Raw genomic sequence first — 25,431 nt, 5'->3', positions numbered from 1 at the left:
CTGGGGACTGGGGAAGCACAGGCTCTGAATCGCACCAGGTGAAGGCAGGTTACTGCTCACCCACGTGCATGGGACCCTCTAGTGACAAATTCTCCTTATGCTCTGCCTGGGTTCAGCCACTCCTCCCAGAGCCTCGTCTTCCCTCTCCCTGGGTCTCAGGGCTCTCCTTACCTGCCAAGCCTCAAGCTGCTGCGAGAGGTTCAGTTTCTGCTGAATGGCATCCAGCAACTGGCTGTTCAGAGACATCATGTCCATCTTGCACTTGGCGAGTTCCAATTCCACAGCATTCTTCCTAAAAACAGACAAGACATGGTGAGCATGGACGCCTTGTACCAGAGGCATCTGATTCTTTACCTGGGGCACCTGGAGTCCACAGGATGAGGAAACAGGCTCTGACCAAACTCACAACAAATAGGAACCGTGACAGTAACTAGGATGTTCCTTGCAGAGGGCTGGAAAGTTCCCAGCATCAGTTCACATCCATTTTCTCAACTGTTGTAACAAGGTGTGGGTGAAGGGACTATCTGTCCTCCCCATCTCACAGATGAAGAGGGGGCTCAGGGAGGAGGATAAAGGAGGACTGGAGCCCAGAGGACATCAAAGGCCTCACAGGGCACTAAGGAGCTGCTAAACCTTCCCCCCAAAAGGCCAGTCCCCATGGGAGGTAAGGACCTTGTTCTCTCAGCCCCTCCTCTTCACTAGCAACCTCCCCCCACTTAAGGGGTCGGTCCTAAAGGCACACAGGTGTGCAGAAGTAGTCACACAGTGGTGATGATCACAGCCTAACTAACCCTAGTCAATAGCAATTAGGGCACTGGTGGTAAATTATGCGACGGACACAGTCGCCAGTAGCAACCACGACGCTGAGTATTCATTATTCACGGACAATGGGGAAATCCGATGTATTGCTGAGTGGAGAAAAGCACCACAAGGCAAGGGCTGCTATGATCCTAGCTTTGTCGAAGAAAAAACTGTCCGTGTGGTTAAAGGTCATACACAACAATGTCTACTTGGCTATCTCTGGATGATCAGTGATGGGCTCCCACATACTTCTGCATTTTGTATTTTCACATTTTAATATGTTTCATATATTACTGTTTGCCTTTTCCAACATTTCTAAATCATAGTTGTTCAATGCAAAAAAATTAATTTTTTCTCAGAGGTGGGGGAGTGGGAATACGAAGTGTGAGAGTCTATCTGGGCAGCTTCTGCCAAGGAGGCACTGGTTGCCCAGCTGCCAAAACGGGCATTGCTTAGCCCCTGTCATCAACTGCCTTTTGCATTGGAAACAGCAAAGCAAAACTGCCTCACGCACCGGGCCAGCGACCAATGTGCTCGTCCCAAGGACGCACGGAGACCCGGCTGGAGAGGCCTCAGGGACGCCGGCTGCAGCAAGCCACGCGCGGCGGGGAGGCGGGGCAGTTGGGGTAAAGCTCTCGGGGCCACCGCCGCGACCGGCACTTCCTCTCCGGCCTCAAGTCCGATCCACGAGTCACCTCCCCTGACACCTCAGGGCCGCAGAACGGCGCCCCGCCCGCCTTTCCCAGAGAAGCCGTCGGACAGCTCGCATCACCCGGGTCCGCCCGCCGCACTGCGGTTGAGGGGACGGGAGCAGAGGCCGTCCAATGAGCGCCGGCGTCTCAGATGCCTCAGGCTCCCTGTCACGCCCGCTGCTATTGGCTGGCGGTGCACGGCGGAAATCCTCGCGCGGCCCCGGTTGCCATGGACGCCCAGCCGGCCCCCCCCCGCCCCCCCGACTGCGGTCCCGGAACAGCGGCGCAAACCCCTGGCAGCCTCCCGAGCTTCTGGGCATCTCCCGGCAGGTGGCGCCACGAGAAGCCCGGAGACCCCGGAATGGGCTGACCAAGGCCTCTGGGCAGAGGTCCGGCAGCAGCTGGGTCGCCGGGCTCACAGGGGGTCCCCTTCCTTCCCGGAAACCCCCGAAGCGGGGTCCGACTTGCCGACCTCCGCATTCCAGCCTCGGACTGCACCCCAGAGAACGTTTGCTCCCTAGAGAATCTGGGTGCTTTTCATTCAGGAGAAACCCCAGACCAGGAGAGCTAAGCCGCAGAGGCTGCTGATCGATATATTAATCAGAATTTTAAAAAGCAGTATCTCAAAGGGCCGGAAGAATTCCTTATTTAAATGAAACCACTAGTAACGGACTCCTTTCTGTTTTTGTGAGGCAGATTGCTAGCCCCCGATTTTGGCTTTTAGTGAGGGCCATTTACCTGCAAGGGACGAAATTGTTACTTAACTTTTCCGAAACTCACTACTGTGCAGGATAAAGAACACCTTAAGGTTTTTGTAGCCCAGTGAGGAGAGGAAAGTTATTTTTCCTGGGGGTTCTCACTCCTGACTACGCACTAGAATCACAGGGTGGGGTAGGACACTTTTAAGAAGTAGCTCCGAACTAGGAGATTCAGACTGAATGGTCTGGAGAGGGCCCCCGCATCCAGGGAGTTCCCCAGATGATTCTAAAGTGCAGTCAGGATGGAGAAACAGAGATGAGGTGTAGGAAAGCATCTTGTAAAACCCTTAAGGTCCTACACAAAGTGTGCTTCCCCCACGTTTCAATGATTCTTTAGGTCTGTTGTCTCAATTCTTTATACCAAGAGTTTAATTTCTAAGGGACAGAAAAAGAGCTAACCTGTGCTGGAATGATCTAACCCCTTCCCTCAGCACCAGCCTTACTTTGTAGGGTCCATGAAGGACAAGGGTTTCTCTGCAGAATTCTGAGTACTCACAGAGGAGAGTCTGCCCATCAGCTCAGTCAGACACCAGGAGGTTCACTGGGCCTCCTTTGGCAGAAGGCAAAGGCCTGCATTTCAAGGTTTCATGGAGACTTGCTGGCCTCCTTGGTCCCCCAGATGTCAGAGCTAGGTTCCAATTATTTTAAGGGAAGGGACTAGACAACTTCTGCTTCTTCTCTCCTGCACCCTGGTACGTTCTCTGGTTGTATCTCCCACCTCCTGTGCTGATGGCAGAAAATGGTCAGAGCTTGATGTTCAGCTCTCGTATGCTTGTCCAGCTGAGAGACAGCTAACTTCATTCTGCTTTTTATTCCCAACAGGCTTCCACAATTAGCACCTTAATTTTACCATTTTTATTCCCTAATTGTATGACACAATTTCACTCTTTGTTATTCATGAAAGTATGCTCCCACTCCAAAATATTACAGTGCCATTCAAGTATTCGCTAATGAAGCAAATATTCACCAGGAATCCAGTGGCAGAGATGCATAGGTTTGTGAGCCTCACTGAGTATACTTCCTAAATGAACTGGAAATTGTCAGCTTCACAGAAGGTCCTGGCCAGACAGGAAAGGGGACCCAAAGGTAAAACTAATGGAGATGATGAAATGATTAGAACAGAAGGGAGCGGACAAGTGTGTGTGGAAGTGAGAAGGGGAAAGGTGTGCGGCATTTTAAAGTCAGAAATTAAAATGTGTCCTATTACTTTTTAAAAAGGTATATAGTATCTATTTACAATTTGTTTCAAGTGGGCTCCTTTTAGTTTGCTGACAAGCAGCCTGTGCGGTAAGGGGAAAGGATGTGGGGACAGGGGTCAAGAGACCTGAGGTGGAGGCGTGATCACCAGTGGCTGTGGAACTGGGTAAGTATCTCAGTTTCCTCATCTGTAAAAATTGGGATTAAAATTTTTACTTCTTGCTGTGGCTGGGAGGATTAAAGGATGAAGTGTTTCTAAGCGGTAAAGTGCACAGATGTTATGAGCGTGCTGCAAAGTGCCTCATGAGCAGACAACATGTCCAGTACCTTTTATCTCCTCACAGTGAAGAGGTAGATTGAATGCATGATAAGGAAATCATTTGAAGGGGGATGGGGAATATGTACGTATGTTTTTTTGCCTATGCACTTCCAAATTTTTTGAATATAGGAGAATGCATTTCTTCTCTGTTAAAGAAAACCCAAAACATTATTAAAATATGACCCAGCCTACTAGGAACGCAGGTGAGAGAAAACTGTTGAATGACACTCTGAGGAGGCATCAAACCCAGAATGTAGAAAAACTCTAGGGGACAAATGATCAGTTTCTTCGATAAATAACTGCAATATGGAAAAAAAGATGGAGGGGACTTACGTACATATCAACTAAATGGGGTTTGTGGACTTTGGAGGCTGATTCTAATCAATCATAAAAAGACATTTATGGGCCAGCTGGTTACTATATGATATTAAGAAATTACTGTAAGTTTTTTCAAGTGTGACAACTGTATTGTGGTTGTGTGTTTTCCAGAAAGAGTCTTTATCTGGCAGAATCTATACTGAAGTGTTTATGGATGAGATGAGGGATCTTGTGATTTGCTTCCGTACAATCCAGCGGGGAGGGGGACGAGGTGGGTGGGGATATAGATGAAACAGTCAGCCATATGCTGATTAGGGTTGAAACCAGAAGACAGGTAGGTAGGGATTCATCTTATTTTTTTCTACTTTTGTGTATGCTTGAAAATGTCCATAATAAAAAGTAACAACAACTCCCCTAAAAACCCCTAAAAATAAAGAAGTTGAGGTAGATCTATATAATGAAATCGAAAAGCTGAGATAGAAAGCTAAGATATACAAGACACATAGAGCACCATCCCACTGATACAACTGTATTACATGTACTGCACACGCACAGGAAAAAGATCTGCAGGGAACACACCCCCGACCTCCACCAGTAAGTAGCGTCTGTCTGAGGAGAAGAACCAGACTGGGGGTGAGGGTGGGCAGCAGGGAAACACTTTCACTTTTGTTGTCTTCTGTAGGGTTTCACTTTTAAAACTGAGCACACACTCATGTTGCTGTGACGACAGTCAGCTTCGACAAGCCCTGCCCACTCACTTTGCAATAGCCTCGTCGCGGTCCCGGACGGCCTTCTGAAGCTGCTCCTTTGGCTCCTTGGCCTCGGACGTCACTCTGAGTCGGTCTCTCTCCTCCTTCAGGGCAGTCATCTCGACACTCAGCAACGTCACCTGATGGGAGACCACAGGGATGAACGGGGGGCTGCCACTGCTGCTGGCCTGGGGGCACGCCCTTAAAGAGGCAGAAAGGAACAAGCAGCCCCAGGCGGGTGCCCATAGCTTCCCGAGGCCCCTGGCTCTAAGAGATGCCCATCTCTTCTGTAGGAAGGATGCCACATGCTAGGCTGGAGCCCACGGGCAGGGATGAAATCCAGCCCCGGATGGCAGCCACAGGGCTCAGATCCCCTTTGGACGGAGCACCCCACACCACCACCTCCATTTCAAGGCACTCGCGGGCAACTAATGAAGACCACACATGCATCAGGGCTCTGAAACACATGGTTAAGGGTAGGGACTCAAGTTCTGTTTCCAGCCATCTTCCACTCAGCATAGAACGCTGCTATCCGCAGGGCCCTGGCTCCCACTTCTGTGACAGTACTTGGTGCAACCTGGTCACTCAGCTTCCCTGGTCAAAGCCATATGGAATTCAGACACCCACGTGATATCATCTTTCACTTCAAGCCTGTTACCTTTTCTGTGGGCCATGCCTCAGTGAATGGTCCCACAGCCCATTCATTGGGGGCCATCCCTTGGTGGTAGGGTGCCCTTCCTAATGGCACCTAAAGTGACCGCAGCTTACCCCACCCTTCGTATAGGAACCCTCTGTACACCAAGAGCTCTGCAATGGCAGGAAGTGTGCCTTACTCATCTGTGCATTTCAGAGCCTGACTATATGATGCTTAATTCCCAAATGCTTGTGCAGTAGACAGTTGTCTTTTTTTGGCTAGTCATCATCCCAAATGCTTTCCTATTTGGGGGACATTCCTGGTTGCATGAGTCTTGGTGGGAAACAGGGGATGCCCTCCCACTAAGTAAGCCAAAGGGGAGAGACATATATCCTTTCTTAAGCACAGAGGCATGGAAAGGTGACCTAGATGTGCCAGTCACACCCCCCTACCTGGGACTGCAGTTCTTGAGGGTTCAGCAAAGCCACAGGCCAGGGGGAAATTATTACACTGACGGCAGATTGCTTCTGTGGCCCCACTTCCCATGGCTCCTTTCTGCTTCGGAGCTTGATTTTCCAGCCTTCCTGTTGATTCTGTTAGCGATCAGATTTAATTCCAATACAGTCTCTCTCAAGTTAAGCAGAGAGAGTTTCTGTTGTTTGCAACCAGAAACCCTGCTTGGTAGAACTTTCAGTAAATATTTGTTCAATGAATGGAAGGGTGGGACCCCCTGCTCAGTCAGTAGGCTCAGACTGGAGTCAGCATGACCAGCCCTGCCCTTTTGCTAAATATTACACATACTTGGACATTTTTCCAAGGGAGGATACATCCATACAGGTCTAGCCTTCCCACAAGGGGATAGACGCCACCTTTCAGTGTACTCCCCGACTCAAATTCCAGGCCTAAACATCTTCAGACTGACTGAAATTGAGCAAAGACCCCAGGAGCAAGGCTGAAGATCAGGCTTCCCTGAAGATGCTTCGGACTCCCCAGACTAGACATCAGAGTTGCCAGCTCCTGGGGTAGAGGCACTCAGGAAGAAATCAGAGGATACCCCACAATGAAGAGGCATACAGGACAATCTGTTGTTACTGGGGGCAATGGATTTCGTACTCTTAGGCGCCTGGTAGGACACATCAGGACCAGGTGCTCTGTGCTTTCATGGTGGGGACAGCTGCGGTGACAGGGCTCCGAGCCACAGGGAAGAACAGGCTGGGGCTCCTGCAGAGGCCACAGGGTATAGCTAGTCCTGAGGCAAGCAGGCAGCAGGTGAGAAACCCAGCCTCACCCTACTTAATAGCAGGTTCTATAGCCTGGTAGGCCAGAAACTCAAGACCCAGAAAGTACCTGGCAGAGAGAAAGCCAGACCTCCTCCGACCAAATCAGCCCTAACACGGCCCCGGGCTGGCTGTGTGCCAGACAAGGGTTTTGCCAGCTGAGTAAGCTGCAGATAAAACCACATGCCAGGCAGGAAATGCCAACATTTAATAGGCTCCAGAAAAAAACTCTGTAAGAACTTTTTGCTTTGGTCTGGAAAACTTGGTCAAGGTAGAGACCATCAGCTATCTGCATTAGAAGTGACAAGGGACTTACCTTCTTTGAACTGCATATACTTTTCATAAAAAGCAGGAATAAAAATAACTCGTTCCCACCATCAAGTTGTTGTGAGGCTCAAATAAGGTAACTGACATCAAGGACAGAGCTCAGTGCCTGGCACCTGGGGGCAAACTCTGCTCCTTTCTCTTCTCTGCACCGGTGCGGACCTATGGCTGGGGCTGTCATGAGGACTGGCCCGGCCTGTTTATACACTGACTTAGGTTGCAGCCACCCCTAAATCCACTTTTCCCACATAAAGTGGGTGTCCTCATGATTGAATAGGATCAAAGAAAACATCTTGAAGTCATATATCTAGGGCTTTCTTTGCCCTTTCATTTGGTAATTTTTTTGTTTTAAAGATTTTATTTATTTATATGACAGAGAGAGACAGCGAGAACAGGAACACAAGCAGGGGGAGTGGGAGAGGGAGAAGCAGGCTTCCTGCTGAGCGGGGAGCCCGATGCGGGGCTCGATCCCAGGACCCTGGGATCATGACCTGAGTCAAAGGCAGACGCTTAACGACTGAGCCACCCAGGTGCCCTTTTTTTTGGTATTTTTGTGCCTACTCTAGGTAAGCCCTGTGCTAGATGCTTTAAGAGAAGACAAAGAAGTCGGAGGTCTAAAGTTTAACTGGGAAGATGAGATGGGAGTGAGCGTAACCATGACAAAGCAGGGCTGGGGGCTCCAGGAGGAAGGGAATCAAGAGTTTGAAGGAAGAAGTGAAGCTTGAAGGATGAGTACGGCCGATACATGCAGGTGGCCGGGGAGAGTCTGCTGGGCAGAGGCAAAGGGCCGGAGAAAAGGCCCGGATGTGGGGAAGCACGGGGAGTGTGCGCCATGCCCTTTCATAGTCTATGTTCAATTGACTAAAGCAAAGGAGGGGAGATGCCAACAACGGGGAAGAAGGCTGGATGGCTGGCATGCAGCCCGTCTGTAGGGCCACGAGAGTTCGAGGCTTCCTGTCATGTGACAAGAGGAAGTCAATCCAGAACTTGTAAGGGTGTTCTGTTTCAAGCTGTGCTTCAGGAAGATCAATCCAAATCATGTGGGGGTAAGTGGGCTGGGGGGAGTGATGACCAGAGCCACAGAGTGAAAGAATGAAGGTCTGAAATAGGGCAATGGCTAGGAAGCCGGAGAAAAGAGAACACAGTGAGATTTCACCCAGGAGGAGTCACCAAGATTTCCTCAGTGAAGGCCTTCCGTGTTCCCAGTATCTGCTCCCCTGTGCTATCATGCCCCTTGGGGGTAACTGGCTAGTGCTGCAGTCAAGCCCTATAAAGGAATCAAACACAGGACTGGGACTATTTGTTCGTTTGTTTCTTTCTTTTTTAAGATTTATTTATAAATAAATTAATACTATTTATTTGAGAGACAGAAAGAGCACACATGAGCAGGGGGAGGAGCAGAGAGGGAGGGAGAGGGAGAAGCAGGCTCCCCGAAGAGCAGGGAGCCCGACGTGGGGCTCCATCCCAGGACCCTGAGATCATGATGTAAGCCAAAATCAAGAGTCGGCCGCTTAACCGCCTGAGCCCCCCATGCTCCCCAGGCCTGGTTCTATTTCTCACTGTACTTCCCATAGCCTGGTTTACTGGCCTGGGAATTGGTAGAGGGCTCCCCAGATAACTGGTTTTCCTATTGCTTGGAACATCCTCCCTGCCTCCCAGCAGTGGATCCAGACCCCAGTGAGTCCTGACCAGGAGGGAGCAGGAGTCTGCAAAGCTGTGGGGACTGAGAGGGGGCTCTCCACGGCATAAGGGTGTGGGGTGGTCTTCAGGTCTGGTTTTAGATTCTTGTCTCAAACCTAAGTATCAGTTAAAATTAAACCTGGGCTCTCTTTTATTTAAAAATTCGGATAGGCTTCTGAGGGGCTGGTCACTTCACCTTCCAGGTCCCACACCTTTTACCTGTGGCTCAGTTTCCAAGAGAAAAAAAGAACACTCTTGGGTAGGAAAGCAGTGGGCTTGGAGGCTTGATCATCCTCTGGATGAGGCTGCACTCGTCTAGGAGCTATCTGCTGGAACTTCGGTTTCACAAAACCTTGTCTGGGCTCTGCCCTTCCTCCCCGCACCCCCCGCCCCCGCTCCCCACCCCAGAGGGTACAGAGCTAGTCTGACTCGCCTCACAGTTCTAGGAGAGGTTGTGGAGCACAAGGGCGCAGTCACATCCATCCTGAGCATCTCAGGGACCAGTGTAGTACGGCGCAGGCGGACGGGGAGTGCTCAGGCGCTGCAGCATGAACTGCATGAGGAATGCTGGGCCTGCTCCGAGGGCCACCGTCTCCACCGGCATGCTGCAATTCAATCTGCGTCCTACCCACTGCCTTGGGAGGTCAGGGTTACTCCCACAGGATGGTTTTGGATGGATGTAGTTTGGCTGAGAGATCTGCTGCCTTGTCTAAGCTTTTGGGAAGAGATGACCCACTCAAGAGGCCCAGTTCTATACTCCATGGGACTGAGCAGAACTATTTGCTTAATGAGCTGAGAGGGAATGCACAGGAACTGGCATAAACCACTTATCAGCTGAACTTTTCAGGAGAATCCCCTGTGGAAACAGGCTCCGAAAGAGCTGCGTCCAGACCCTCAGCAACGTGTGCCTTGCTCTTGTTTCTCAATGATGCCCTCTGCTGTTTCTAGTTCTGCTATCCTGAGAAGCAACAAAACAAACCAGCCAGTATCAAAGAGCTGATAAGAAGCACCCGCACAAAAATCTAGGCTTTAAAGTAAATAATTTTTATTAACCCAAAGAACTTTTAGATACTTTGTCCTGTTTTGATTCTTACAGTTTGAAGACCTGTGCTGGTGTCTGAACTACTCCCTGGCCAAACGACCGCCTGAGGGACTTTGGCTTTGGGAATGACGATGTCTTTGGCTGCCCAATCCCATTCTTCAGGGCTTGGTCAGAAACAAGCTACAGCTTTCAATAGCACCTTTCTGTCCTCACTATCTGGTCACTCCCAGAAAGAAGAGTACAGCAACAGCTGCAGGAGGGTTTCCCAGTATCTTTCAAGAGAATTGTATTAGGATGTCTAATGGGCATGACCCCTAAAAGGAGTTTATTTCTATAAGGTCCTTTATTTTTTTTTTTTTTTTTTTTTTTTTAAAGATTTTATTTATTTATTTGACACAGAGAGAGACAGCGAGAGAGGGAACACAAGCAGGGGGAGTGGGAAAGGGAGAAGCAGGCTTCCCCTTGAGGAGGGAGCCTGATGCGGGGCTCGATCCCAGGACCCTGAGATCATGACCTGAGCCGAAGGCAGTCGCTTAACCAACTGAGCCACCCAGGCGCCCTATAAGGTCCTTTAAATTTAAGAAATACTGACTGAAGCAAATGCCAGGCTTAACTTCCATCTCTCAGCAATCTGGTGCAGCAGGAAGGGATGACCAGCTCCGGATGAGGAAGGGGGCAGGCTGGGTGGGGGCAGGGTTTAAAACCCTACCTGTTTGGTGTCCCCCGCAAGTGGGACAGAACACTACACATGGCCCTTGTCAAAAGGAAGTGCCTTACCTATTTCCTAAGACAGAATTTAGAAGCTCTTTTCTGGGTGGGGGCTGCTCCTAAGCTCTTTAGAACTTTTCAGATCAGAATATAGATGCCCTTCTCCAGGATTCTCGAGAGAGATGAAATCATGATCAAACAGGAATGGAACAGCAAGAGTAGCAGTAAGTGCTTCTAAAGCTGAAAATCAGGCTGGCAGAGGTGATGGCATTACAAAGAGAGAATAGGCCTACAAAGATCAATTGCTTCTTGGTTTGCAAACTTCCCTGCTCAGAAGCTGCTGGAAAAACATCCGAGAATGTCCTGAGAGCTAAGGCACTTTAAACTGTCAGAAGCTGCTGGATAATCTGGGCTCTGTGGAAGGCAGCATGTCACTGGAGGAAATGGAGGGTCAGCTATTCTTATCCCTATCAATTTTACTTTGGGCTAAACCAGAGGGTTGGCTTCTCTTGAAGATGCCCAGCTTACCTCAACTTCAGGTCACCGTCCTCTGAGGATCTGTCAGAGGAGAGCCACTTCTCAAATAGACACGGGAGAGGGAAACTCATGAGGGTCCCAAGAGACCTTGGGGGGCACATGCACGTTCCCTGCTCGGGACTGAGGACTGGGGTGCTCACCTGACTGTGGAGTTGCTGTAGCTCCTCTAGGCTTTGCCTCAGTTTACCCCTCTCTCCCTCCATGAGTTCCCTTAGGGCTCTCGAGTCCTCACTGGTCTGCCTTATCTGTTCTTCTAAGGAGTCATCGTCAATTCTCCGGGAGCTCTGACAGCAAAAGAGAAAGCCACCAACCGGAGAGATGGTGCAAGCAGGGGTGGGTGTGGTGAGATGGTTAGTGGGAAAGAGGGAGAGGGGAGGTACAGGGAGGGAGTAGAGATGGGTCAGTTTGGAGAGCAGGATAGAGGAGATGGGGGCGGGGAGGCGGAGGGAAAGAAAGGGAGAGAAAGAGGAGACACACAGTAGGGAAGAAAGAAAGGGTTAGAGGAGAGAGATTCTCTCGCCCAATTTGGATCTGCAAACATTAGCTAGACATTTATTTTTGTTTCAGGCTTTAGGGGACAGAAGTCTCGTGGCGTGGACAGCACACCTCACTCTGACAGCTCCAATCCCCCACGACTACAGCACATTCCACAAATCCATGCGGCATGTTCAGGTAAGGACAACCACCCTCTCACGGGACTTCATCTAATATGGGTAGAAAGATGGTAGCTATTCTGTAGGAGGACGGGCCCTGAAGACAAACAACTGCCTGCCAGCCGGGGTTGCGAACAGAGAGGAAGTCTGGCAGAAATTGGTCATGGAGCTGGAAGAGATGCCCATCTGCCCAGGAAGCCCACAGGAACATTCTCCTCCACAAGGGGAGCCACATCTGGAATTCTAAAAAGCCCTTGTTGATCTTCTCAACTTTCTGTGCTCATATCATTTTAGCAGAAGCTTCAGATCTTTCAAGTTTGCCTATTTGCAGCTAACTCCACCACCAGGACCAATGAGCGACAGAAAAATGCAGTTTGCACCTAGATCCAAATTTCTATATTCAAAGCTTCTAAGGAAAGTCCTTGACCTCGAGGCCACCATGGCCTGGACTTAACCACATGGAGAAAGGACTCCACTTGTACGCCAGTGTCTTCGGGAAGATGACTTTGGAACTTCCATTCCCTGACACTGTCCCTCTGCCCGGTCTCTCAGACAATAAGGGCTCAGACGACGTTCTCACAGACTCCACAAGTTGCCTTTCCCAGGTTAACCTCGTCCCCCGCACTTGCTTTTAGCCTCCCACCAGCCAGGTTGTGTGGGGTGAGGAGCTTCTCGGCCTGGCCGCTTACCGTGGGCTCCATGCCATCCACGATGCTCTGTATCAGCCTCTTGAGCTCGCTCAGGGCCGTGCGCAAGCTGCCAGCCGGCACATCCTTGGCGGATGAAGTTTCTGAAGACTCGTCCATCGAGGAGTCCGTGGAGACGGCCGAGTCGGCACTGTCGTTCCCTCGGAGGTGAGAGCAGAGGTAGCGAACCTGGCAGTAGGCCTCCCAGAGCTGCAGTCTTAGCTGCTCCACAAAGAACCATTCTTGATTACGGACCCTAGAGAAGGCTGCCACCCGCTCATCTTTTTCTAGTGTAGGAACCCAACATACTGACACTCAAGAGACCAGTTTTAAGAGAAAGAGTTTCTTTTTTAAATCACCTGTCCAAGAAATACTGGTCCTTATTCTGGGCCCAGTACATCTATCGAGACTCCAGCCCTCTACTCCCCTCCCAACTGTCATATAAGTCATTTTTATATAGTTGGTTACTTTGATAGGAGTCAGGATTAGGGGAGTAAGTGGTTAGGAGTAGTATGAAAACAAGCCATTGGATGTCTTGTGAGTGTTCTTGAGCCCAGTCAGTATAAGAGGTATGAGGCTGAGGATGAGCCAATAAGCATCTCCTAAGAGGCACTGGGGCAACAGTGAGCCCGGGACAGGCTTTGGGCAGGGCCTGCTTCCCGGCGGCCCTGGCCAGCAGGCGTAGGCTTCCGCAGGTGCAGGTGCAGGGCCACAGGCCCTCGCCGGGAGGAAGCTGAAACGCTATAGGCACTGGGGCCACAAGGAGGACGGACAGGCTCCCGCAGTCCGGGGCCCGCCCCCGCAACCCTCGGGCAACCTCGCATGCCAGAGGGACAGGACATCAGCACCTGCTCTCTCTCTTGCTCCAGCTCCTCAGCCTCCATGCTCTGCTCTATCTCGGACAGGAGAGACGTGCTGGTGGTAGCGGAGCTGTGCAGGCTCCTCTCCTCTGTGAGCTCTTCCACCTTCACCTGCAGCTGCCGGGAGGAGAGCCGCGCCTCCTGGAGCTCCAGCTGGCTCTGATGCAGCTTTCAAAAGATACAACGGTGGGTGGGCCGCTCGGGAGGCTTCCCCCAACCAAAAACAAACACGAAAAACTGACCCAAACCTGATCAAGCTGCTACCTCCAACCACCAATGTACAGAAACAGACAGAGGAGAGAACATGCTAGATTACATCAGGGGTGTGCAGGCAGCAAACTCCAGATTTGGGAAATTCTGCGGGACAAACAGTTCAGCTTCTTCAATATATACGTTTTAAGAAAAAAAGAAGAAAAGATAAAGGGGGAACCTATAGATTAAAAGAGACTCAAAAGACATATTAACCAACTGCAATGTGTAGGCCTATTTTAACTTGCATCTTGATTCAAGTAAAAAATGTAAAGAAACAATGATGACATTTATAAGACAGTTAAAAATTTGAACACTGGCTATTTGATATTAAGAAAATATTGCGGGGCACCTGGCTGGCTCAGTCAGGAGAGCGTGCGACTCTTGATCTTGGGGTCATGAGTTTGAGCCCCATCTTGGGCATGGAGCCTAATTAGAAAAATTAAAAATTTTTTAGAAAAGAAAATATTGCTTTTTTCCTTAAGTGTAATAGTCCTGTGGCTGTTTTTTTTTTTTTTTTTTAAGATTTTATTTGAGAGAGAGAAAGAGAGGGAGAGAAAAAGCACAAGCAGGGAGAGTAGCAGAGGCAGAAGGAGAAGCAGACTCCCCGCTGAGCAGGGAGCCCAACACGAGGCTCGATCCCAGAATCCTGGGATCATGACCTCAGCCGAAGGCAGACGCTTAACTGACTAAGCCACCCAGGCATCCCCTATGGCTATGTTTTTTCGTTTTTTTTTTTTTAAAGATTTTATTTATTTATTTGACAGAGACAGACACAGCAAGAGAGGAAACACAAGCAGGGGAGTGGGACAGGGAGAAGCAGGCTTCCCACTGAGCAGGGAGCCCGATGCGGGGCTCAATCCCAGGACCCTGGGACCATGACCTGAGCCGAAGGCAGACGCTTAACTGACTAAGCCACCCAGGCATCCCCTGTGGCTATGTTTTTTGGCTATGTTTTTTTAAGTTCTTATCATTCTTTATTTACAGATGAAATTATAAAAATTCTGGGATTTACTTCAGAATAATACAAGAGAGAAGCAAGTAGATGTAATGATACCAAGTGCTGATGAGGATGTGGAGCATCTGGGACTCTCACTGCTGCTGGGAGTGAAGATGTACAACCACTCTGGGAAACCGGCAGTTTCTACTGGGTGAAATACACAGCTGTCCCATGACCCAGCAGTTCACTTTTAGGTGCAGATCCAACAAAAATGGCTGTGTATGTGCATGCAAGACAAACGATGTCTACAGCACCATTATTCTTGGGAGCCACAAATGGGAAACAATCCAAATGCCAACAGAGAATGCAGAGAGTCTCATGCTATACACTATCTCACTATACAACAGTGAAAAAAGAACACACTGCTACTCTATGCCATAACATGGATGGATTTCAGAGACATAATGTCAAGCAAAACCAGGCATAAAACAATATGGAATTCATTTATAAAATATTCTAAAACTTCATCGAGACAGAAGAGATGAAGGCAGAAGAGGTGGTGTCAGGGTACTGACTGGGAAGCGTGAGAGGGAGGCCTGTAGGGTGCAGATAATGGGCTTTATCTTGATCTGGATCTATTACACAGGGATGTACATTTGTAAAAATTCACTGGGCTGTCCATTTAAGATCTGTATGCTTTACTGTAGGTATGATGTGTTTTAGTGAAAAAATTTAAGGGGAAAAGGTTGTTTGGAAAGAAGCTGAGGATAGGATTTGGTTTAACATTTGGGTAGAAATACCAAGAATTCCCAAACCCATGAGAAGAGAGGTCTCTGTACTTTCTGTGTCCTACCTCACAGTTTACAGAGAAGGCCCAAGCCTGGGAGGGGCTTACGGGGTGTGGGCGGCTCAGAGAGGGAGAGGGGTGCCCCAGTAGAGGGGACAGCATACAGCCATCGCAACGTAAAGGCCAGGGCTCCTTCCCTCTCTCTTGCTGCCACTACTCTACTCCTCTCTGTGTTCTCTGGGGCCCCATCCCCGTGGAGTCCAAACAAGGCCCCGCTGCCTGGTGAGCTTACTACTGCTGAAAGTTGACGCCACCATGGCTGCTGAGCACCGTACTCTCCTAGTGCACTCCACCACTACGCTAGCTCTCAACACAACAGACCCTACCTGCAGAATCTTCATCTGCTCACTAACCGCTATGCACATGTCCGCAGGTGACACATGCACAAGAGCAAAGCTTCCTACTCCTGTATTTGTGGACTGCCCACCCCTCCCTTTTAAAAGATTTGCGGGGGAGAGGGGGCGAAAGAATTTCCTAGGATTTAAATTAATTTATCCTTTCATAACACAGGATTTCTGGGGTCACCCCTGTTCATTTAAAAATAGAGCAGACACAGTTCTGTCTGTTCCAGACTGCTGGCCAGATAGGCTGCAGCTCCTGCAGAGGCAGACACTGGGCAGCAGTGGGTAGCGACCCCGAGCTCTGTAGTTCTCACGAGTGGAGCAAGCTGCCTTGCAGAGCCTCCAGCCCATCCTTTAGGTGCCCTAGGGCCTTGCCTCTGCTGGTCAGTATCGGACAAGGGCTGGCTGATAGCACCAGTGATCGGATGTGCCTTTACTAGGAAGAATCTGGAGCCTGGCTGCTCAGAAAATGAAAAAGGAATGGGCAAGCCTGCTCTGTCTGCATGGGTCCCATGGATCAGCAATACCTGCTGGTCCAGTGGGAACTCCTCCAGCCCCAGTTTTGAGAAAACTCAGAAGAAATCAGGGTTAAAAAAAAAAAAAAGAAGACATTCCTAGGAAGCATTTGGCACAATTATAAATGGCATACTAAGTTGGCAAAATGCTTTACAATTATTTTCTAGGCAACTCCACATACATCTCAGCAGGAGAAGTCCAGCACAGACAAGTACAAGTTCTCATGCACTGGACAAAATTAGTTCAATTACTCATGTACACTCGAGGGTGCTTAATTAATTATAACAGCAAGAGAACAAAAGACCAGGACAGGTCTGCCCTCTCTGGTCAGTAACTGATCCACAAGCATATGCAGAAAAACCAAACCAGAGGAGTCTATTAAATATAAGAAACCTCTAAAATAAGAAATATCATCCTTTGTATAACAAAGATGACTAAATAAATAAATAAATAAAGAAGACACCAAATGCCTTACTTAGTTTAAGCTTACAATACTCATGCCCCTCAAGTTGACAGAGGTGGGAGCACCCTCCCATTTCTCACCGAGGGAACTAAGATGCTATGGTGTTAAGTGTCAGAGCAAAGTCTATACTGCAGACCATCTGCTTCCTGGGTCACCCCACAGAGTGGGGTCTACGCTTTCTGTTGATGAAATCCTGGGACAAGGCCCCTGCACACATCTATAAGATGCCCAGGTGGGTATGAATCGTATAGGGCAGTTAAGTGGTCCTTAGAGAGACAAAATCCTTTACTGGGTATGAAGACTTTAGCAAAATGTCCAGTTTTTTAATTTATTGGGTATTCAACAAATAGTAATTTTTATACCTACTGTCAGTCTGAAAAAAAAATGAGAGCTGGAGTTGATCAGTGATTTAAAAATCTGAGCTGGACAGTAGAACCCCAACTACATGGTGCACTAGATTTAGGAGGGGCTACCCTGGCTGTGCAGGCCTGATGCCCTGCCTACTCAGCCTTCTTCTCATCCTTTAGCTGAAACAAAGGATTAAAATCATGGAATTATACACATTCCAAGGCCACAAGCTCTACATTTTGCAAGTCTGATTGAGACCTCTCAACTACCACCTAAGCTGGCATTTTTATTTCTGTATCAGTACAGGCCATTTTAGCAATAACAAGGGCTTTCTGGAGGACACTGGTAATTTGCAGCAGCTTAAGGAAAATTTCATATGAGCTGAAGGAAAAGAATCACAGAAAGGTGGGACAGATAAGAATTCGGCCCATAAACACAGATTATCCAAATCAAAGTGTGCACTGCCTGACTTGATATAGGCCATGCGGGGAGTGACAGTCTCTCATTCTTGAAGAAGCCCAATCGGAAGAGAGCAGATGTGCAGATGGCAAGGTTGTGAATGTGGTGTGACCTGGGGCTCTTGCTGCAGAGAGCGCACAGCCCACGGCATTAGCCAGGGGAACACTGGTCCTGCTCTTCCCCGTCCTTCGGTCCCCAATTCTTGGTTTGAAATAAGGACTTATCATTTGTGAATTCAAGCTAGACTGAAAAGGTCTTTTAGGCAGGGGTCATTTCCGCATTTTTTTGTATTTCTTTTCCTTCTCCTCCATCCTCTGCCTCAGTAACCTCAGGAGAGTGCCTTAATGGGATAAGAAATGCTGGCGAGACGCTGACTTGCAGAGGCAAGGGATGCGCTAGACGTTGTCACTGAGCACCACGTGAAGAAGGCGGGAGGCTCCAATTTCAATTCTACCAAGGACTTACTATACTACTTTGGTAAATGATTCACTTTTTTCTAAGCCTCACTTTTAGAATGTTTGCAAAAGCACTCCATACCCTGTAAAGAAGTATACAAACATTCACCACTATTAACCACCGTCAACCTTAGAATATGAGTCAACTCCTTTCCATCTTGTAAACAGCTGTGAGGCTTTAGCCAGCATCATTTTCTATTCAACATTTATGGAGGTCCTACTGCATGTAACGTTCCAAGCTGAAGGTGCAAAAAACCTGGAGGGTGGAAAACTGCTCATTTGCCCTTAAAGAGTTTAATCACTCAGGTGGCAGCTTAGCTGACGGTGTCAATAACAAGCTATGTTAGCCTAAGATGTTTCCTTATCCCACATCCTAGAGTCTTCCTCAACAGCCGACCGCTGAGCCCAGTGGGGCCTGCCATGGCCTGGTCTTTGGGGAGGAACCTGCCTGGTGCTCCCACACATTTGGCTGACCACCCCCACACGAACGACACTGTTGCAATCTCCCCCACTGCCTGGCACCCTCAGAGGGTGCCCAAGGGAAGCGGTGCACTCTTAGCCACTGGCCCCAGGTGAGCCTAGGCCACTTTGGCAAAGCCGCCTTTGTAGCAGATGTCACACTCTGTTTCTGGGGAGGCTAGGGGCAATTATCTTTTTGTTTAGGGGGTTGTCAAGTGTGAGCCTGGGGATTCAGCTGAGGACTGGTGGCAGGTCCCAGATAAGGACAAATATGGCCATGAAGCAATTTCCTTTAGGAAGGAAAAAGAGGCCAATTAGGGTCACAAAGGGTCAGCCTATGTCTTTTCTAGCAACTGTTAGAAGCAGGATATAAGTCCTGCTGTGTTCAGTGGGCAGCTTCTTGATTTCTGCTCAGTGCAAGCTGACTAAATGCATCAGCCTGGGAAAGCAGTAGCAGAGAGAATTGTGAGCAAGCACAGAAAGTCACAGGCTCCCTCTGAAACCTCTGGCAGATTTCACAAACCCTAGGAGGCAGAATGACACTCCTCATGTTCCAGTCACGTTAATAGCCCAGAAAGAACTCTCTGAAACTGCTCCAGGGGCCAGTGGCTCAGAACAAATTGGAAGGACGACCTGTGGGTAGCGATGCATTTGATTTCGGCAGAGCCAGACTGGCCAAGTTTGTGAGTGCCCAAGGAGAACGACAACAGGGCCAAAAGAGAGACCTCAGCTTTACCCTCTCCTGAGTCCTACGGTGGTGCTGGCCCCTCAGCTTTCCTTCTGGCTGGGCAGCTACATGCTCCTTTCCTCTGGCCCGGCTCTGCAGGGCAGCTTCTCTGCCTCAGTACCTGTAGGTCTTTGTCATGGCCTTGCCTCTCCAGGATCAGCACCCGGTCCTGGAGCTCCTCCACAGTCCCCTGGAGCAGGTCGTTCTCCTCTAAGGTGGTCCTGAGACGATGCTCCAGCTCCCGTTTCCGATCCGACAGCATCTTGATCTGAAAGGGTGGAGTCATAGGGGTGGTGTGCGGTTACACCCAGGCTGATGAGTAGGAAGGGAGGAACTAGCCCCAAACATGAAGGCAGGTGTCTCCCCAAGTGGTCTGCCTAGGGGCCTGGTGCCCCATCTCTGAGAGAACAGCTGTGAACTCCCAAGCTGCAGAGAAAGCCCCTCCCTCCTAGAAACCTGTCTGGGAAGGGGTGGGAGATGAGCTTTGGGGAAGCTGGAATGTGGGATGCCAGGCAGAGGAAGGGAAGGTCAGTGTTCTGGAAATTCCATAGATAAGATAGAGAAGGGCTCCACCTTGCCTACCCATAACTTCACCTCAACCCCACAATTTATGGGGGAGTGGAACCCAACCTGCGGTTCCATCCTTCCTTCTCAAGTCATGGGCGCAGGAAAATGCCTGAGACAACCTCTTGAGCTGTGGTCTTGTCATACTTTTATGGCTCTCTTCTGTACTTTCCCCCACTGCTAAAGGGTCTGGCTCTAGAGGTTGCAGTTCAGACCCGGTGTCCCAAGTTAATGGGGGAGCCGGCAGGGTACAGAAACAAAGTAGTGCCTGCCTCAGCCTGTGTCCTGGAAGCAACAGGACACGGACACAAGTCAGTAACTGATTTCACTCAAAGTGTCTGTTTGCCTGAGCAAGTCATTTGTGAATAGGAGCAATTTCACTCCTTTTATTAAACAGGCTGGTGTGTTTGTACACTGCATATCTAGCCAGTCTCAAGAGATATAAATCTTTTAGGAAGGCCTGTCTAGTATCTTCAATGTCAGTGAGAAAACAGGAAAAGAGGAAAGAGATGCCAAGTCTTCTGGCCGCAAGGTCTGTAGACTCAGGGGCTGGGCTGGCACTCCACAAGACCAGCGATGCTTCACCCCAAGAACACTGTCCTGCTAAGGGGCCACAGAAGCCTTCCCAAGTCCGGCATGAAGGTCCCACTGGCTCCTCCCGTCTATCAGTTCCCTGCTGGACTCATCTCTCACCCGGCTTCTTGCTCCCAACATGGTTAAGATGTTCTCCATGCTCTCCAGTTTGGCTTGGAGAACAATACATTAAGGAGACCAACCTCTGACCCTTTCCTGGGGAGATTTTGAAATGAATGTGTAATGTGTCTGAGGTTCTCTGAAATCCACCTTTCCCTCTGTTTTTTGTTTGTTCTCGCTCTCCACGCTAGAATTCTGTTCAGAGGGCACAGATCTTCCCTGGCCACCAATCAATCAGATAGGATGCTGTCCTGGGGAAATGAAGTATGTGGCCTTTGTCCAGAGAGATCAGGTATCTGGCCAAACAAAGAAATACTGTCTCAAGTGTGCACCTGGGTGAGGGACAAAAAGGAATAAGTCTCTACTGTGAATGGGGCCACTATTCCCCACATTGAAGCATGTTACCCACGTGAAGGAATTCTTACTCTAGCTGATTTTCATTTAAATACCCTCTGACCTTTATATTTTCCTTCCATGAATAATCTTTGTTTCTCAAGTTCCACGCAGTGAAATAATGAGGTTCTGATAGACAATCCTGGTCCCTTAAAAAAAACTTAGAAGTTCAGAGCTACATGAAGTAATGTGCTTGACCAATTTCATAGATTGGCTTTTTAAAGTAGCAGTGTTACTGGATGAAGCAAGGCATCGACACTCCATCACTGCACCCTATATACCCTGAAACTTGTGACCAAATCTGCCAATTAACATTCCTGGGAATGACCCTGAGTCACGAGGGTCTGAAAATAGTAATCAGAGGGGAGAGGAAAACAGGCAACTCGAAGGAGTCAGAGCTTGGCAAAGGCAGTTGAATGGCAAGTCATGCACACAAGTGGTCACAGACAGGCATGCCAAACCCCACCAGAACCAACTACTTACTTCAAGAACCTGCTGCTCAATACCAGTAGTATTTCCAAGGGAAGGGAGAAAGGAAGGGAATGACAGGCAGGAGAAAAGAGAAGATATTGACAGACTTTAGGAAAAACATCTTCAGGTCATTTCCAAAGCAGGGGAATAGCCATCTGGGTTTCTCTGGGCCTGACCACACTTACTGATTCCTTAACCACAGTGGGGGTGTGATTCAGCTGGCCCTAGTCTATCCCTTCAGGTGTAACTTAGCCAAAGGATTGCTGTCCAGACAATCGGCTTAGGGGCCCTCAGGATCAGATTAGGTGGAATCCTCTGGGGAAGGGGGAGACCCCATTTGGGCTGGTGATAGGACTCCCCTTTTCTCACCTCCCACAACCGGGTTCTCACAGAGTTGTCCCCTAAGTGCTACTTTTTCTTTCCCTCTGGCCCACTGAGGGCCATAGACCCTGCCTGCCATGCTCTGGCTCATACATTCCGCACAGAGTGCTTTCCATGTATTAACTCAACAAACACAACAACCCTATGAAGTAGCTACTTCTATTACTCTCATTTTGTACGTGAGAATATAATAGGTCCCATTAAGGTGGACTGAACTGGACCTAAATAGAATAGAGCAAGGGAAAATTCTCTTTCCCATCTTCTATTTAGGATTGGCAAGAATGTTTTTGGACCGATCAACATATTCTGTAAAAGTAGGTCATTCATGATTTCAACACACTCAGCAATAACTCTGAGCAACCTTATTCTTCCAGACAAGAGGCTACCCAGTGGAACATGAATCAAGTGCTCCCCATTTAGTTTCTCACAGATACATCTCTCTTTAGAGAGTTTTAGATAGGGCAGGGTTTTGTTTCCCAATTCAGAGGACTCCTTATCCAAAAGATCTAGTGCAGCGCCTCACTGAGAAAAGCACTTCCATCTCCAAGCACCGTCACACGGGGAGGCTCACCTCAGCCTGAAGGCTTTCAAGCCTGATGATGTGCTGGTTGGTTGACGAGTTTTTCTCCCGAAAGTCTTCTCTGAGGGCATGGACTTGCATGGAGAGTTGTCTCTCAACTTCTGATGCCTGCAAGCAGAGGAGACCTTCAGGGTGGATTCAGAGGCTGTGCAAAGGGAGTCTGTTAAGATTTTTCTGCCTTTCGTTTCCCAAGCTTCTCTGCAACTTCCTACTCTGTAAGGAGTATAGGATGGAGTATAGGATGAAATGCTGGCTTCCCACCCCTGGTCCATGTGTTCCCTCGTGCTCAAACAAGACCAACCCCCATCTCTACTTCCACCACAGATGAGTCTGTCTCGGCAAAGACCGCTTTGCTAGTCAGAGCAAACAGGCCTAGGAATTGTAAGCTCCCAAATGTTCAATATTGTCATTATTACTCTGTACACGGCAGAAGCTCAGCAAACATCTACTAAATTAAGAGAAAGTCTCAGTGTTTTACATAAAAGAGTAAGAGATAAACCTACTACCTTAGAAACTCCTTTATTTCTCTCTTAGAAATTCACTTATTTATATTCTCTCATTCCTTTATTTCCTCAGCAGGGACAAGGTAAATCATCTCTGTCTCCATTTCTCATTTCCATTCAACATGGGCACTATTTGAAGTTCCCTGTCATGTCTGTTAAGATTTTTGTTTTTTAATTTTTATTTAAAAAAATTTTTTTTTAAAGATTTTATTTATTTATTTGACAGAGAGAAACACAGTGAGAGAGGGAACACAAGCAGGGGGAGTGGGAGAGGGAGAAGCAGGCTTCCCACTGAGCAGGGAGCCCGATGCGGGGCTCGATCCCAGGACCCTGGGATCATGACCTGAGTGGAAGGCAGACGCTTAACAACTGAGCCACCCAGGCGCTCCTTAAAAGATTTTTATTTGAGAGAGAGGGAGAAGCAGACTCTCCACTGAGCATGGAACCCTACATGGGACCTGTTCTCAGGACCCTAGGATCATGACCTGAGCTGAAGGCAGATGCTTAACCGACTGAGCCACACAGGCGCCCTGTTAAGAATTTTTTTTTTTAAAGATTTTACTTTCAAGTAATCTCTATGCCCAGCATGGGGCTTGAACTCACAGCCCCGGCATCAAGAGTTGCACACTCCACCAACTGAGCCAGCCAGGTGCCCCAATGTCTGTTAAGATTTTTGCCATTCAATCCCCAAGGACATCTTTTGCAACTTTTAATTCTCTGGGGAACGCTGGCTGAGGCACTTATTTCCCACCCTAATCCATTTATTCTCTAATGCTCCAACACAGCAAAACACCAAATACATTTAGTGTATCAGCACCTTCTCTTGAATATACAGGAGAGTATTCTGAAAGAACGTTTCCTTGATAAGATTTGAACTCTAGTCTTTCTCAAGGAGTCCCAGCCCAGCTCCCAGTGTGTACTGGCCCTGAACACTGCCCAGGAGAGAGAAGAGCCACAGGATAGGTTAATTAACTGCCTCAGTGCTTTTTTGAGGCCAAAAGGGGGTCAGTAAGCTTTATGAGTTCTTGGGAGAGATCACTGTGTGCTGAAATGATTAGGAGGTGGGATGGTTAATAATGTTGGTATGGTAGGCTAGCTGTTCAGTGAGGCTCTCACGTTAAGAGATACGTGTCCCATAGTTGTTCTTTTTCTTTTTCTTTTAAATTTTTTTTTTAAGATTTTATTTATTTATTTGAGAGAGCGAGAATGAGAGAGAGAGAGCGCACATGAAAAGGGGGAGGGTCAGATGAAGAAGCAGACTCCCTGCCGAGCAGGGAGCCCGATGCGGGACTCGATCCCGGGACTCCAGGATCATGACCTGAGCCGAAGGCAGTCGCTTAACCAACTGAGCCACCCAGGCGCCCCAGTTGTTCTTTTTCTTAAACTTAAAAAAAAAAAGAGATGTATTTATTTATTTTAGAAAGAGTGAGCGAAGGTTGGAGGAGTGACAGAGGGAGAGAATCCCCAGGCAAACTCCCTGCCGAGCATGGAGCCCACGCAGGGCTCAATCTTATGACCCTGAGATCATGACCTGAGCTGAAACCAAGAGTCAGACACTCAACTGACTGAGCCACCCAGGCACCCCTCAATAGTTGTTTTTATCTTCAACTGCTATATAAGCAACTGTCCATCTTCGCTTTGGTCCCATAGATTCAATAAATGTTGCTCCCTGAACTAGATGGCAATGTCAGAATCTCAGCCTATAGTTCTAATTTTTACAGTTACAAAACACACAACAAAATAAAACCAAACCACCTCTTTTTCCTTATTCTAAATTTAATTTCAGACACCATCAGCTTTTTTAGTTTTCTTAATCACTTAGAAACAGTGTTAGTCATCCTTGCCTAAAGTAACATTAGTGATATGTACTGAGTATTTACTATGTGCCAAGAATTGTGCTAAATGCTTTAAATGCATTATCTCAATTGTCATAACCAAAGTACTGCCTATCACGCTCAATTTACTAATGAAGGAACAGGCTCAGGGAAGTGAAGGAACTTGCCATTTTCTTAGTAAATGATGGCATCAAAATGGTAAACTTGTCAAAATGGGTTATCTTGTCTCCAAATTAGGACTTCAATACAGGCACACCCTCTTTGGCTGCACTTCGCTTTACTGTACTTTGCAGATACTGTGTTCTTTCCCAATTGGAGGTTTGTGACAACCTGCATCGAGCAAGTCTACCATTGCTAGTTTGCCAACAGCATTTGCTCACTTTGTGTCTCATGTGTTGCATTTTGGCAATTCTTGCAGTATTTCAGACTTCTCCATTATTATTATATTTCTTCTGGCAATCTGCGACCTGTGATCTCTGATGTTACTACGGTAGTTATTTGGGGTGCCACGAAACATGCCCGCAGGAGACGGCGAACTTAATCAATAAACGTTGAGTGTGTTCTGACTTCTCCACTGCTCTCCTGGCGGCCACTCCCGTCTCTCGCCCTCTCCTCAGACCTCCCCATTTCCTGAGACACAGCAATGTTGACATCAGGCCTCTAAGTGAGCAAGTAAAAGGAAGAGTTGCACATCTCGTCACTTTAAATCCAAAGCTAGAAATGATTAAGCGTAGTGAAGAAGGCACATCAAAAGCCAAAAGGGGCCAAAAGCTAGGCCTCTTGCACCAACCGGTAGCCAAATGGCAGATGCAAAGGAAGAGATCCTGAAGGAAATGACAAGTGCTACTCTGGGGAACACACGAATGATAAGGAAAGAAAACAGCCTTCCTGCTGACCTGGAGAAACTGTGCGTGGTCTGGATGGAAGCTCAGACCTGGCACAACACTCCCCGAAGCCAAAGCGAACCCAGAG

At 48.4% G+C, this 25,431-nt stretch overlaps 1 protein-coding gene across 5 annotated transcripts in view; it reads right to left on the bottom strand.

Moving 5' to 3' along the window:
• BICDL1 (BICD family like cargo adaptor 1) overlaps window positions 1-25,431 on the bottom strand; it is a 103,033-nt gene that overhangs the window by 4,230 nt on the left and 73,372 nt on the right. For 3 of the 5 annotated variants that reach the window (XR_010407429.1, XR_010407430.1, XM_064578490.1), the window contains exons 3-9: window positions 22,113-22,229; window positions 19,161-19,307; window positions 13,224-13,403; window positions 12,379-12,597; window positions 11,177-11,320; window positions 4,844-4,974; window positions 172-292 (exon numbers count right to left, since the gene is read on the bottom strand). Coding sequence is in view for 3 of the 5 variants with exons in the window: in XM_064578490.1 (XP_064434560.1) it covers window positions 172-292; window positions 4,844-4,974; window positions 11,177-11,320; window positions 12,379-12,597; window positions 13,224-13,403; window positions 19,161-19,307; window positions 22,113-22,229 (1,059 nt within the window). In the remaining 2 variants the exon portion in view is untranslated. The remainder of the gene's footprint in view (window positions 1-171; window positions 293-4,843; window positions 4,975-11,176; window positions 11,321-12,378; window positions 12,598-13,223; window positions 13,404-19,160; window positions 19,308-22,112; window positions 22,230-25,431) is intronic. The other 2 variants (XM_064578491.1, XM_064578492.1) reach the window with 2 other exon arrangements.

This window comes from Mirounga angustirostris, unplaced genomic scaffold (assembly GCF_029215605.1).
Source record: "Mirounga angustirostris isolate CCGP_5_RB_7025 unplaced genomic scaffold, mMirAng1.0.hap1 SCAF_14, whole genome shotgun sequence".
In the NCBI taxonomy this organism is placed as follows: Eukaryota; Metazoa; Chordata; class Mammalia; order Carnivora; family Phocidae; genus Mirounga; species Mirounga angustirostris.
This window is presented reverse-complemented; position numbering and strand designations above follow the sequence as displayed.